This window comes from Apodemus sylvaticus, chromosome 14 (genome assembly GCF_947179515.1).
Source record: "Apodemus sylvaticus chromosome 14, mApoSyl1.1, whole genome shotgun sequence".
Classification (NCBI taxonomy): domain Eukaryota; kingdom Metazoa; phylum Chordata; class Mammalia; order Rodentia; family Muridae; genus Apodemus; species Apodemus sylvaticus.
This window is the reverse complement of record NC_067485.1, coordinates 2,932,556-2,947,309: the sequence shown is the minus strand read 5'-3', so window position 1 is coordinate 2,947,309 and position 14,754 is coordinate 2,932,556. Positions and strand designations below refer to the sequence as shown.

The window sequence follows — 14,754 nt, the reverse complement described above, 5'->3', positions numbered from 1 at the left end:
TCTCCTTCTCCTTCTCCTTCTCCTTCTCCTTCTCCTTCTCCTTCTCCTTCTCCTTCTCCTTCTCCTTCTCCTTCTCCTTCTCCTTCTCCTTCTCCTTCTCCTTCTCCTTCTCCTTCTCCTTCTCCTTCTCCTTCTCCTTCTCCTTCTCCTTCTCCTTCTCCTTCTCCTTCTCCTTCTCCTTCTTCTTCTTCTTCTTCTTCTTCTCCTCCTTCTCCTCCTCCTCCTTCGTAGTCTGTCCTCAAGCTCATAAATCTGCCTGTCTCTGCCTCCCAAGTGCTGGGATTAAAGTCGTGCACCACCACCAGCCCAGCCTAGCCTGCTCTTTTTCAAAGTCAATATGCGTATGCATTTTTACAATTATATTTATCTCCCCCAAAAGCCCATTGTTAGTAATCCTTTTTACATTTCCTTTTTCAAAGAATACTGCTTATTCCTTATTTGTTTCAATTCTCCAGTGTTTCCTGATCATTACGAAGCTCATTTCTTTTTCCCAAGTGCTTTGATTATTTGTCTGCATTCATAGCAATATCTTCTGTAGCTCAGACTTGCCTTATCCTACATAACTGAGAATTACATTGAATACTCCATCTTGCCTCTGCCACCCAGTTCCTGGAAGGTAGTCCTGCCACACTTTCTAATCCATGCCCTGACTAGTCAGTGGGAAGCCATAGAGAACAATGTTTTCTGAGGTCTCTGTCCTTTTGGGGGAAATTACAAATAAAGAGGAACCTGTGTAAGAACTGACTTCAGGGACAACCTTTGAAGCTGGCTTGGTCACAACACAAGGGTTGGAGAGGAAGGAAGTGGACTTTCCTGCTTTGACAGTAGTTGGATTGGCAATGAGTAGTCAGGTAATCAATTTTAGATGATCACTAAAAGTTCAAACTGGCCATTTACGGAAGATTCACCCACCAGGGCAATTTAGAATTTGAGTAAAGAACTGAAGTTATTTCTAGAATATTATTTTAGCTATTAGTGTATTTTAGGTATCTTGGCTTTTTGTGACTCCATCTGAAGCTGGGATTGTCCATTCAAGGTCTGTAAATTGTTTTTTTTTTTGATTGTTTGTTTGTTTGTTTGTTTGTGACAGGGTTTCTCTGTATGGCCCTGGCTGTCCTGGAACTCACTCTGTAGTCCAGGCTGGCCTCAAACTCAGAAATCCTCTTGGCTCTGCCTCCCAAGTGCTGGGCTTAAAGGCGTGCACCACCATTGCCAGGCTTGTTTTAGAATTTTAATGGAGATTGTGTTAAATCTGTAGATTCCTTTTTCACTTTCTTTTTAAAATTTTTTTCTATTCCAACATATTTTATATTATTTGATGCTATTGTGAACAGTGCTATTTTCCTGATTTCTTTCTCAATCTGTTTATCATTTTTCATAGAAGTTATATCAGAGGGCCACTGATTTTATTTGGATTAATCTTATATCCAGCCACTTTCTTGAAACTTCAGGGGATTGGTAGGGGTTTTTTTTGCCATTTATATATAATATCATGCCATCCTCCAATTAGGATATTTTGACTTCTTCCTTTCCAAATTATGTCCCCTTGATCTCTTTCAGTTGTCCTACTGGTCTGGCTAGAACTTAAAAGTACTATTCTGAATAGACATGGAAAAAGTAGTCATTTTTGTCTTGTTTATGATTCTAGTTGAACTGCTTTGTGTTTTTCTCCGCATTTAATTTGATATTGGCTATAGAATTGCTGTCAATTTCTTTTATTATATTTAGATAGGTCCCTTGTTTCTGTATTCTGTAAGACTTTCATTATGAAGCAGTGTTGGATGTTGATGTAGGCTTATTTGGTGTCTAATGAGATTATTCTGTGGTTTATTTCTGTCAGGTTACTTTTCTGGCAATACATCTACGTTCATGGAGGAGATTGGTCTTTTTTGTTAAGTCTTCATATGTCTTGGGTATCATGGTTAATTTTGGATTTATCAAACAAATTGTGTAAGGTTCATTTTGTTTCTATTTTGTAGAATACTTCAAGCATTATTGACAGTAAGTCTTTCTTTGAAAATTTGATTAAATTATTCACTAAAATCATCCTTCACTGGGCTTCTTTGGTTTTGGGTTTTGTTCTGAATTCTTCTATTTTACTAGGCGTTGTAGGTCTACTTAAGTTGAATATATTATGTGGATTTAACATCTGTGAGTTCTACTCATTGAGACAAAGATGTGTATGTGAATATATAGTATACTTCCTCATCTCTTTTGATTAAGTTTAGTTGATGTCTATTTTGGTAGATGTTGAACTAGCTATACCAGCTTTTTTCTTAGGTCCATTTGCTTTGAATATATGGTTGCAGCCTTTTATTTTGAGGTAATGTCTATCCTTGACATTAAACTGTATTTTTGTAGGCAGCAGAAAGATGGATCCTGTTTTAACTACTTCCATTCTGTTAATCTGTGTCTTTTTATTGGGGCACTGGGACCTTTGATACTGGAAAATAGCAATGAGCAATGATTGTTACTTCCTATTATTTTATTTGTGGTGGTGCAAGTAGTGGTGTGTGTGTGTGTGTGTCTGTCTGTCTGTCTGTATGTGTCTGTGTGTGTATGTGTGTGTGTATGTGTGTCTGTGTGTATCTGTGTGTAGTTCCCTTTTGGATTTTTCTAATATGTAAGATTATTTCCTGTGTTTTCATGTATGTAGCTAGCCTCCATGGATTGGAGTTTTCCTTCTAGCAACTTTTGCATGATTTTATTTATAGATAGATATTGCTGAATTTGGCTTAAACATGGAGTGTCTTAATTTCTCTATTTAAAATTATTTTTGGTTTCTGTGTAGACCTGGCTGTCCTGGAATTCATGCTGTAGACCATGCTGGCCGTGAACTCAGAAATCCACCTGCCTCTGCCTCCCAAATGCTGAAATTAAAGGCATGTGCCACCATTGCCCAGATCTGTTCATGATTTTTGAACATTTTCAGGGTATAGTAATATGTTCTGGATTCTGGTTCCTAGGAGTTTGAAGCACATTGTCCAAGTCCTAATGGCTTCTAGAACCTCCATTGAGAAAACAGGTCTAATTCTAATAGGTCTATTTTTATTTTATCTTACTTGAAATTTGTTCTTTGAAACTCTTATTTTTATTTTTTTAAAGATCTATTTATATTTTATGTTTATGTGAGTACACCATTGCTCTCTTCAGACACACCAGAAGAGGCATCAAATCCCATTACAGATGGTTGTGAGCCACCATGTGGTTGCTGGGAATTGAACTTAGGACTTCTGGAAGAGCAGTCGGTGCTCTTAACCACTGAGCCATCTCTCCAGCCCCTGTTTATTTTAATTGCTTCTATTACTATTTTCAAGTCTTCAACAGTTTTTTTGTTTGCTTCAACTGTTTTGGTTTTTTTTTCAGCTTTATTTGAAATATTTGTTGGTCTAACTCTGTTTGTGTTTTCTTGACCTTCTTGGAGATATTTATTATTTTCTCCAATTGTTTGTGTTTTCATGTGTTTATTTAAGTGATTTTTTTATTTCCTATTTAAGGACCTCTATCTTTATGTATTTGGCTTTAAGGATTTGTTCTTGTTCTTCAGCTATGTTGGTATATTCAGGACCTGTTGTAATAGGATACCATGGCTCTTTTGGTGACATATTTCTCAGCTGTTATTATGTCCCTAGCTGACATTTATGCATCTGTGTTCAGTGGTTGTGGTGATTAAAGAAATCCTGATTTCTGGGTTTGACTGATTTGGAAACATAGTTTTACCCTGATCTCTGTTTTCTGCATTTTCAGAGAGTATGGTGGGGATTGTGCTTTTTACTGTACTGCTAGGCTGTTGTATCCACAGGGTATTTAACGCTTGCTGGTGTTGGAGGATTGGGGAAGAGTACACCAGGAGGAGATAACCTTAGAGATCCTCAGTAGGTATGAACAGTGGAAATGGGAAGTTGCCCCTTGGGTGGTATTCCAGTGTTAGGGGCAAATATGAAGAATGTGGTAGATTGGTGGATACCCGGCCTGGACTTTCAGCAGGCATGACATGGGATCGGTTGAGCAGGGGTTGACTACCCAGAGTTGGGGGCTTGGACACAGAGATGAGGCAGAAAGAAGAGCACATGGGTCAAAGGTTGGTGATTTCTGTAAGGCGTAAGGACAAGGGAAGAGGAAGGTGCAGCACTAGGGTCAGTATTGGGTCCCAGATAACAGAGAGTGGGGATTGTCCACAGGCCACCAAAATTGTCCCATACCCAGCATCTAAATACTGACACTTCAGGTTCCCAGGAGCACTTTCTTTATTTCTTCCTTTATTTAGATGTTTGTTATTAATCTGTGAAAGGCCTTTTCTTCAGTAAAAAAGGACTAAGTGGGCTACACAGGTCACTCAAGAAGTATTCTTATTGGGGTTGATCTTAGTTCAGATACCAATACCCATCCCGGGAGACTCATAGCAACCTTCTACTCTACATCCACATGATCTGACTCCCTCTTTTCTGCTGTGTCACCCGTATACACAAGGAAGACCTTCTCTAGCTCACACATAAATATACACATGAAAATGAGAATAGACTTGTTTTCAAAAGTGCTTTATACCTTATTGGTACGGTACAAGACACACTGAAGGAAGACCCCAGATTCAAATAGTATGCAATGGCAACAATTCTCTATTAGGCAGAAATTACCAGCATGCATGGAATAACCATTTATCAAAATGGTGACTCCAGGCAAAGGCGCACAAGTCTTTTATAGGAAATTAAAAGGAAAGGTTAGATAATCTAAAACTTCATTGGTGGGTACAGGGAAAGTTACATGGTTCAGTTTCTGATTGGCTGCAACATTAGCTTTACTTAATTGGTGAGGCCTTGAGCAAATTTCATGAGCTGATTCAGCTCCAGCCTAGGTATTATCTTTGGCCAGATGTTATAGGAACTGACTCAGCTTTGAGGTTCTCTTTCTATGTCAGAGTTATCAATGATTAACAGCCCATTGTTAGGAAGTCTATATGAAGAGCTCAATTTGCTTCCCTGGGAAAATGAGATTTTTTTTACCTTAAGGTTTTACCTCTCATTATAAAGAAGTGGTGCCAAACAAACAGCTTTTGGTGTTATTACAAATCATACACTGATTTTTAAAATCTGTTATTCAAGGGGATCATCACAATTAACATGAAGGCCATTACTCTGAATTGGAAGCTTAAAACAGTGCCATAGTAGTAAAACTTTGTCCTGTTAATCTCTCAGTTAGTGCAAGCAGTAAGCAAAATGATTCCTAGTCCCAGGGAGCAACTTTGCATGAAGCCTGCTCCAACTGTGGTCCAAGCATGGTGGAGTCCATCCCAAATTAGAAGCTAAACATGGCGGGATCAACCATGTTGTGCTGGTCCTAGAAACAAGAGTGATGCAAAAAATCTGAGATCATGGATGCTCGGTCTGTGGTTTCAGTTCAGCATTATGTCAGCCATCTGTGTTTGGCAGAGTCAGATCCCCCACTGAGTGTGAGAATTCATTGTCTGAAGCCCCGGAGATCAAGCCTCAGTTTCATACTGAGATCACAATATGTTAATATTCACAACCTATGAGGCATCTGCCTTAGACACCTACATATAGGGAGTGGAACTAAGCAAATAAAGAGATGTATGAGGAATTGTGGGGATAGGGCCATCTAACCTCTTTACAATTGGAGCTGTGTATCTGAGACAGAGCCACAGGATTTGGTGTTTGCCCTTCTGGGTTACTTGCCTTCTTATAATCTTCCCTAAATACATACCCTTGTATATTTTAAAGGGAAAGAATATTCTATGTGATTGCTTGTTATAAAAATGTAACTTGTATTAGCCCAACTTGTAAATAGTATCTTGAGTATATAAAGAGACTTTGGACCTTTGAACAATATGGTGAGTTGCAGAATTTGAGGATCATTGAAATTGAATTATATGCATTTTCTCCATGGAATGAACCTGAGCCTATTGTGACCAGGGTCACTATGCAGTTAGTTAAATCATAAAGCTCCCAGATAGGATGATGTCTTTGAATTTGTTACTCCTTGGTGGCTTTCTTGGGGAGAATATGGAAGCTTTTGTAGAAGGAAGCTTTTGTACAATTCCTTCTCAGGATGGGTGTTGAGTGTCTATGGACAAAACCAATCTTCTTTTAGTCTAATGCATTGTGGTTGAAATTGATCCTTCAGCCTAATTCTCATGCTGTCATGCCTTCACCACAATAGAATCTTTCCATAAATAACAACATACAGTTACAGCAATTCAGTGCTAAGCTACTATGCTAGTTTATTATTATTATTGTTGTTGTTGTTGTTATTATTATTAATTTTGGTTTTTTCGAGACAGGGTTTCTTCGTGTGGCCCTGGATGTCCTGAACTCACTTTGTAGACCAGGCTGGCCTCAGAACTCAGAAATCCCCCTGCCTCTGCCTCCCAAGTGCTGGGTTTAAAAGTGGGCACCACCACCGCCTGGCTGGGTTTTTTTTTATTCGATGTATTCTTTATTTACATAGCAAATGATTTCCCCTTTTCTGGGTCCCCACTCTCCGCAAGTCCCATAAGCCCTCTTCCCTCCCCCTGTCCCTCCATCTACTCCTTCCCACTTCCCTGTTCTGGTATTCCCCTATACTGTTGCATTGAGTCTTTCTAGAACCAGGGGCCACTCCTCTGCTCTTTTTGGACATCATTTAATATGTGGATTATTTCTTGGGTATTCCAAGTTTCTAGGTTAATATCCACTTATCAGTGAGTGTATACAATGATTGATCTTTTGAGACTGGGTTACCTCACTTAGTATGATGTTCTCCAGCTCCATCCATTTGTCTACAAATTTCATTAATTCACTGTTTCTAATGGCTGAATAGTACTCCATTGTGTAAATATACCACATTTTTTGTATCCATTCCTCCGTTGAGGGACACCTCGGTTGTTTCCAGCTTCTGGCTACTACAAATAGGGCTGCTATGAACATAGTGGAGAATGTGTCCTTATTACATGCTGGGGAATCATCTGGGTGTATGCCCAGGAGTGGTATAGCAGGGTCCTCCAGAAGTGCCATGCCCAGTTTTCTGAGGAACCTCCAGACTGATTTTTAAAGTGGTTGCACCATCTTGAAATCCCACCAGCAGTGGAGGAGTGTTCCTCTTTCTCCACATCCTCGCCAGCACCTGCTGTCTCCTGAGTTTTTGACCTTAGCCATTATGACTGGTGTGAGGTGAAATCTCAGGGTTGTTTTGATTTGCATTTCCCTAATGATTAATGATGTTGAACATTTCTTAAGGTGTTTCTCAGCCCTCCGAAGTTCTGCATGTGAAAAATCTTTGTTTAGCTTGGTACCTTACTTTTAATGGGGTTATTTGGTTCTCTAGGTTCTACCTTCTTGAGTTCTTTGTATATATTAGATATTAGCTCTTTGTCAGATTTAGGGTTGGTGAAGATCCTCTCCCAATCTGTTGGTTGACGTTTTATCCTTTTAAAAGTGTCCTTTGCCTTACAAAAACTTTAGTTTTATGAGGTCCCACTTGTCAATTCTTGATTTTAGAGCATAAGCTATTGGTGTTCTATTCAGGAACTTTTCCCCTGTACCCATGTCCTCAAGGGTCTTCCCCAGTTTCTTTTCTATTAGTTTCAGTGTGTCAGGTTTTATGTGAAGGTCCTTGATCCATTTGGAGTTGAGCTTAGTACTAGGAATAAGAATGGATCGATTCCCCGGGCAGTGGTGGCTCACGCCTGTAATCCCAGCACTCTGGGAGGCAGAGGCAAGCAGATCTCTGAGTTCGAGGCCAGCCTGGTCTACAGAGTGAGTTCCAGGACAGCCAGGGCTACACAGAGAAACCCTGTCTCAAAAAAAAACCAAATCCGAAAGAAAAAAAAAAAAAGAAGAAGAAGAAGAAGAAGGGATCGATTCGCATTCTTCTGCATGCTGACCTCCAGTTGAACCAGCACCATTTGTTGAAAAGACTATCTTTTTTTCCACTGGAAGCTTTCAGCTCCTTTGTCGAAGATCAAGTGACCATAGGTGTGTGGGTTCATTTCTGGGTCTTCAATCCTATTCCATTGATCCGCTTGCCTGACATTGTACCAATACCATGCAGTTTTTATCACTATTGCTCTGTAGCAAAGTTTGAAGTCTGGGATACTGAATCCCCCTGAAGATCTTTTACTGTTGAGAATAGTTTTAGCTATCCTGGTTTTTTTGTTATTCCAGATGAATTTGAGCATTGCTCTTTCTAGCTTAATGAAGAACTGGGTTGGGATTTTGATGGGGATTGCATTGAATCTGTAGATTGCCTTTGGCAAGATGGCTATTTTAACTATATTAATCCTGCCAATCCATGAGCATGGAAGATTTTTCCATTTTGTGAGATCTTCTTTGACTTCCTTCTTCAGAAATCTGAAGTTCTTGTCATATAGGTCTTTCACTTGTTTGGTTGGAGTCACCCCAAGATACTTTATGCTGTTTGTGGCTATTGTGAAGGGTGTCATTTCCCTAATTTCTTTCTCAGTCTACTTATCCTTTGAGTATATAAAGGCTACTGATTTGCTTGAGTTGATTTTGTAGCCAGCCACTTTGCTGAAGTTGTTTATCAGCTGTAGGAGTTCTCTAGTAGAGTTTTTTCGGTCACTTAATTATACTATCATATCATCTGCAAATAGTGATAGTTTGACTTCTTCCTTTCCAAGTTGTATCCCTTTGGCCTCCTTATATTGTCTAATTGTTCTAGCTAGGACTTCAAGAACTATATTGAAAAGATATGGAGAGAGGGGGCAGCCTTGTCTAGTCCCTGATTTTAGTGGGATTGCTCCAAGTTTCTCTCCATTTAGTTTGATGCTGGCTACCGGTTTGCTGTATATTGCTTTTCCTATGTTTAGGTATGGGCCTTGAATTCCTGTTCTTTCCAAAACTTTTAGCATGAAAGGATGCTGAATTTTGTCAAATGCCTTTTCATCATCTAATGAAATGATCATGTGGTTTTTTTTCTTTGAGTTTGTTTATGTAGTGGATTGCATTGATGGATTTCCTTATATTGAACCATCCCTGCATCCCTGGGATGAAGCCTTCTTGATCCTGGTGGATGATCATTTTGATGTGTTCTTGGATTCGGTGGGCAAGAATTTTATTGAGTATTTTTGCATCAATATTCATAAGAGAATTGGCCTGAAATTCTCTTTCTTAGTGGATCTTTGTGTGGTTTTGGTATCAGCGTAATTGTGGCTTCGTAGAAGGAGTTGGGTAGTGTTCCTTCTGCTTCTATTTGGTGGAATAATTTGAAGAGTATTGGTGTTAAGTCTTCTTTGAAGGTCTGATAGAATTCTGCACTGAAACCATCTGGTCCTGTGCTTTTTTTTATTGGAAGGCTATCTATGACCCCTTCTATTTCTTTAGGGCTTATGGGTTTGTTTAGATGATCTATTTGATCCTGGTTTAATTTTGGTATTTGGTATCTGTCTAAGAAATTGTCCATTTCCTCCAGATTCTCCAGTTGTGTTGAGTACAGGCTCTTTTAGTAGGATCTGTTGATTTTTTTGAATTTCCTCAGTTTCTGTTGTAATATCTCCCTTTTCATTTCTAATTTTGTTAATTTGGATACTTTCTCTGTGCCCTTTGGTTAGTCTGGCTAAGGGTTTATCTATCTTGATTTTTTTCAAAGAACCAGCTCCTGGTTTTGTTGATTCTTTGTATGGTTCTCTTGGTTTCTACTTGATTGATTTCAGCTTGAGTTTGATGATTTCCTGTCTTCTCCTCCTCCTGGGTGAATTAGCTTCTTTTTGTTCCAGGGCTTTCAGTTGTTCCATTAATCTGCTAGTGTATGCTCTCTCGAATTTCTTTTTGGAGGCACTCAAAGCTATGAATTTTCCTCTTAGCACTGCTTTCATTGTGTCCCATAGATTTCTGTATGTTGTGCCTTCAATTTCGTTAAGTTCTAAAAAATCTTTGATTTCTTTCTTTACTACTTCCTTTACCAAGGTACCATTGAGTATTGTTCAGTTTCCATGTATATGTGGGCTTTCTGTTGTTTTTATTGTTATTAAATACCACTTTTACTCCATAGTGATCTGATAGGAGGCATGGGATTATTTCAATCTTCTTATATTTGTTGAGGTCTGTCTTGTTACCAACTATATGATTGATTTTGGAGAAGTTACCATGAGGTCCTGAGAAAACGGTACATTCTTTTGCTTTGGGATGAAAAGTTTTATATATATATATATGTTAAATCCAATTGGTCCAAAGCTTCGATTAGTTTCACTGTCTCCCTGTTTAGGGTTTTTTTTAACATGTCAAACATGTGCTATTGTGCTGAGTGAGTTTTCACCAACATCCTGATTTTTGAAATTTGCTTGAGAGTATCATTCTATTTTCCAGCATGGCACGTATTCATGATATTATTACTGCTTGAACCTTCTGATCATTAGAATGGAGTTTTGTGACATTCTTCCTATGTATTTTGTTTGTTTTGAATTTATGTAGAGACAGTATTTTGCCTGTGTGCATGAACACGCACCTATGTGTGCCTGGTCCTCACAGTAGTAGGAAGATGGCCTCAGACCTCCTCAAACTGCAGTAATGGATAGTTGTGAGCCCCATGTATTACAGGAGATTGAGCTCAGTTGTTTGCAGGATCTGCAAGAGCTCTTCACTGCTGAGCCATCTCTCCTATCCTAACTTGTTTTCACAAGATCACCATTAACATTGCTAATGTTTTCATCTGTTCCATTGTAACTGTTTAAAATACACTTTTGGTAATATCTTATTACTGTAACAGTTTGAACTGAGACACCTCTGGTTTCTAGAAGATGTATACAGAACTGGAATGGATGGATGTATCATTCTTTTAGGAACTTAAGTAAAGACAGCTGAGTTCTTTCTATCTTTTTGGTTTGTGTGTTTGATTTTTGCAGTGGAGACAGGATCTTTTTTTTTTTTTTTTTTTTTTGGTTGTTTGTTTGGTTTTTTGGATTTGGTTTTTTCAAGACAGGGTTTCTCTGTGTAGCCCTGGCTGTCCTGGAACTCACTCTGTAGACCAGGCTGGCCTCGAACTCAGAGATCCGCCTGCCTCTGCCTCCCAGGGTACTGGGATTACAAGCGTGCGCCACCACTGCCCGGCTGGGAGACAGGATCTTAATATGTACCCCTGGGTATCCTAGAACTCATTGCATACACCACGCTGCAATCCAACTAAATGAAATACTTCTGCCTTTGTCTCCTAAATGCACGGATGAAGGGTCTGAGCCATTAGACCCACCTTGCTGGTTATTTTTGTAATTAGTAATTGCTCTTAAATTTTCTCTGATATTTGCTACGTATTATTGATTTGACTGCTTGCCCCCTTTTCTTTGTCTGTTAATGGGCATTTGCCTTCCAAGGTTATATCCCATTCAAAGGGCATGGAAATGATAGATGAACCTCATTATTTAGATTTCTTCTAAAATTACTGGTAGTTTCATTAGAACTTCTGGGTCAGGAAATGAGTGGGGGAAGAACCAGAATCATATGAACATACTGTCAATGAAGTATGCAATGTCCCATGTTATCATTTCTATGCTTTAAAAAAAATAACGTATATGGGATATTCTAGAATGCAGTGACTTATGAGGATGTGCATGTGAACTTCACTCGGGAAGAGTGGGCTTTGCTAAATCCTTCTCAGAAGAATCTCTACAAAGATGTCATGCTGGAGACCTACAGGAACCTTAATACTATAGGTAAGACCAAATTCTCTTTCCCTTTTTAAAATAAGGGACAACTGTTTCTTTCTTTTGATGCTCTTTTGTAGTTTCAATTGAGGAAGAAGAGGAATGAGGAAAATAAATCAGACATGGCTCTAAGTTTCACTGAAGTAGTAACTTAAATTTTGCATAATTTCTAATATTATATCCTACATTTTCTGGCACTATATTTTAGGCTTTAATTGGGAAGGCCACAATATTGAAGAACATCATCAGAGTTCTAGAAGACATGGAAGGTAAATACCATGTGCAAACTCATACAAATATTTCTGAAGAAATTTTATTATGACCTGGAAGTTTTAAGGAAAGGCAAATGTGTAAATCAGAATATCTTTAAGTGTATTGATGATTATTAAATTTTCATAAAACCATGTAATTCAGTTGCAGGTACTGAAATTTCCTTTGTGAGATATTCCTTTTAGAAAGGAGACATGGAAACAATGCCTTATCATATATCACCATCTGAATCATAGAACTTATAGAGCTATACTTTAAAGGTGCCCATCCATTCATTTCTTCTCGTACCACCCAGATACTTTAAAGCTATCAATATTGAATAGGTGAAAAATATATGTGAACTTCTAATAAACAAGCAGTGCATAGTAAAGCTGGTATTTCTCACATACTTGTAGTGATGTTGCTAAGTTTAATGAGAGGGGCAGTTTATGAGAGGTAACAAGGTTGTTGTGGAGTAACTTTTTCCTTATACCACATGTGTTATGAGGAACAAAAAGTTTAACTGTGTGAATTCAATGTGGAATCCTTTTATTTCTTAGTTTTCCTTTCATAGGTATAATCTGTGTCACAGTAGAAACGAGCTGTGTATGGATAAGTGGTATTGACAAAGTAATGAACTTCTTTTTATCCCAGAACAAGTTGAATATCCATAGTCATCCCCAAAATGAGTAGATTTTCTGAGTTTGAAACAAGTTACAATTAATTGCTTTTCCAACTTCAATGGGAATACATCAACAAGCTTGCACTGTAGAAAATAATCTTGAGTGCTATGAATGTGGAAATTCTTCACTGGTTCACTTTGCAAATGTAGAATGACACAAATCACAGAAAAATTTGTGAATGGGATCAGAGTGGAAAAGCTTTGAGTTCTTCAATTTCCTTAAAATATTTGAAAAACCTACCTTAGAAAAAGGATTGGGAGGCCAGGCAGTTGTGGTGCATGCCTGTAATCCCAGCACTCTGGGAGGCAGAGGCAGGCAGATTTCTGAGTTCAAGGCCAGCCTGGTCTACAGAGTGAGTTCCAGGACAGCCAGGGCTGCACAAAGAAACCCTGCCTCAAAAAAAAAAAAAAAAAAAAAATCCAAAAAACCGAGAAAAAAAAAAAGAAAGAAAGAAAAAGAAAGAAAGAAGAAGAAGAAAAGAGATTGGGGGCTGGAGAGATGGCTCAGTGGTTAAGCGCTGTGAATGCTCTTCCAGAGGTGCTAAGTTCATATCCCAGCACCCACATGATGGCTCAGAACCATCTGTAATGAGATCTGATGTTCTCTTCTGGTCTGTCTAAAGACAGTTGCAGTGTACTCATATAGAATAAATAAATCTTTTTTAAAAAGGATGCATAAATCTGAGCCATGTAATAAGTGCTCTTACAAGTATCTTCTAAGATGAAAAACTACCCAAAATGAAATGGAACCCCATGAATTTAAAAAAAGTGATAAAACCTTAAGTGCTGATTCCTTCCTAAATTTATACAAATTATAAAATTATCGCATATTGATGAAAATACTCATCCATGTAATGAATGGTAAAGCTTTCACATGTGCTTATCTTCACAGGCATGAAAGAAGTATTACTGGAGAGAAAGCCTCTGAACATCCTCAATGTGAAGCCTTTGCATATCACTGTCATGTTCAAAGGCATGAAAGCATTCATATAGAAAAGAAATCCTATGAAGTCATTCAATATGTTGAAGCTTTTGCACAGCACAGTTGTCTCCAAATACATAAAAGAACACAAACTCTCCAGAATCCCTATTTATGCAATCAATTTGGTAAAGCCTTTACAAATCACAGTCATCTTAAAAGCCATGAAAGAATTCATACTAGGGAGAAACCCTATGAATGTAATCAATGTGGTAAATCCTTTCCAAATCACAGTCATCTTCAAAGGCATCAAGTTATTCATACTGGAGAGAAACCATATGAATGTAACCAATGTGGGCAATCCTTTCCATATCATAGGAGTCTTCAAATGCATGAAAGAATTCACACTGGAGAGAAACCCTACAAATGTAATCAATGTGATAAAGCCTTTACAAATCACACTGGTCTCCTAAGACATAAAAGAACACATAGTGGAGAGAAACCCTATGAATGTAATCAATGTGGTAAAACCTTTTCACAACACTATAATCTCCTAATGCATAAAAGAACACATACTGGAGAGAAACCATATGAATGTAACCAATGTGGCAAAGCCTTTTCATATCACAGAAGTCTTCAAATGCATGAAAGAATTCATACTGGAGAGAAACCCTACAAATGTAATCAATGTGATAAAGCCTTCTCACGGCACAGTAGTCTCCAACTGCATAAAAGAACTCATACTGGAGAGAAACCTTACAAATGTAATCACTGTGATAAAGCCTTTTCACAACACAGTCATCTCAGAATGCATAAAAGAACACATACAGGAGAGAAACCCTATGAATGTAGTCAATGTGGTAAAACCTTTGCATGTCATAGTCATCTTCAAAGGCATAAAAGAATTCATGTTAAAAATGCCCATGAATATATTTAATGTGGTGAAGTCCTCATAGTTTTTATTCTCAAGAAAATATGCAAATTGCCAAGACACCCTCTGAAAATAAAAAGTGTAGAAAGCCTTTGCCCAGCACCAATATCTCAGAATGCAGAAAAAAAGCACATACTGAAGAGACACCTTATGAATAAACTCAATGTGATAAACATTTGAATAGCACAGCCACCTTTGAATACATAAAACTGCACATAGTAGAGAGAACCCCTACAAATGTTATAAATATAATAAAGACTTCACATATATTTCAGAACATATGAGACAACACACAGGTGAGAGAAACCTTGTGAATGAATTCAACA

At 38.1% G+C, this 14,754-nt stretch overlaps 1 protein-coding gene across 1 annotated transcript; it reads left to right on the top strand.

Moving 5' to 3' along the window:
• Window positions 1–11,535: 11,535 nt before the first annotated feature.
• LOC127664888 (zinc finger protein 120-like) lies at window positions 11,536–14,347 on the top strand (the record flags this gene model as incomplete). The annotated part of the gene is made up of 3 exons (XM_052157136.1): window positions 11,536–11,656; window positions 11,856–11,916; window positions 13,471–14,347. Coding segments are annotated over exons 1-3 (972 nt in total), but the record flags the coding sequence as incomplete, so codon positions are not given.
• Between the last annotated feature and the right edge of the window lie 407 nt (window positions 14,348–14,754).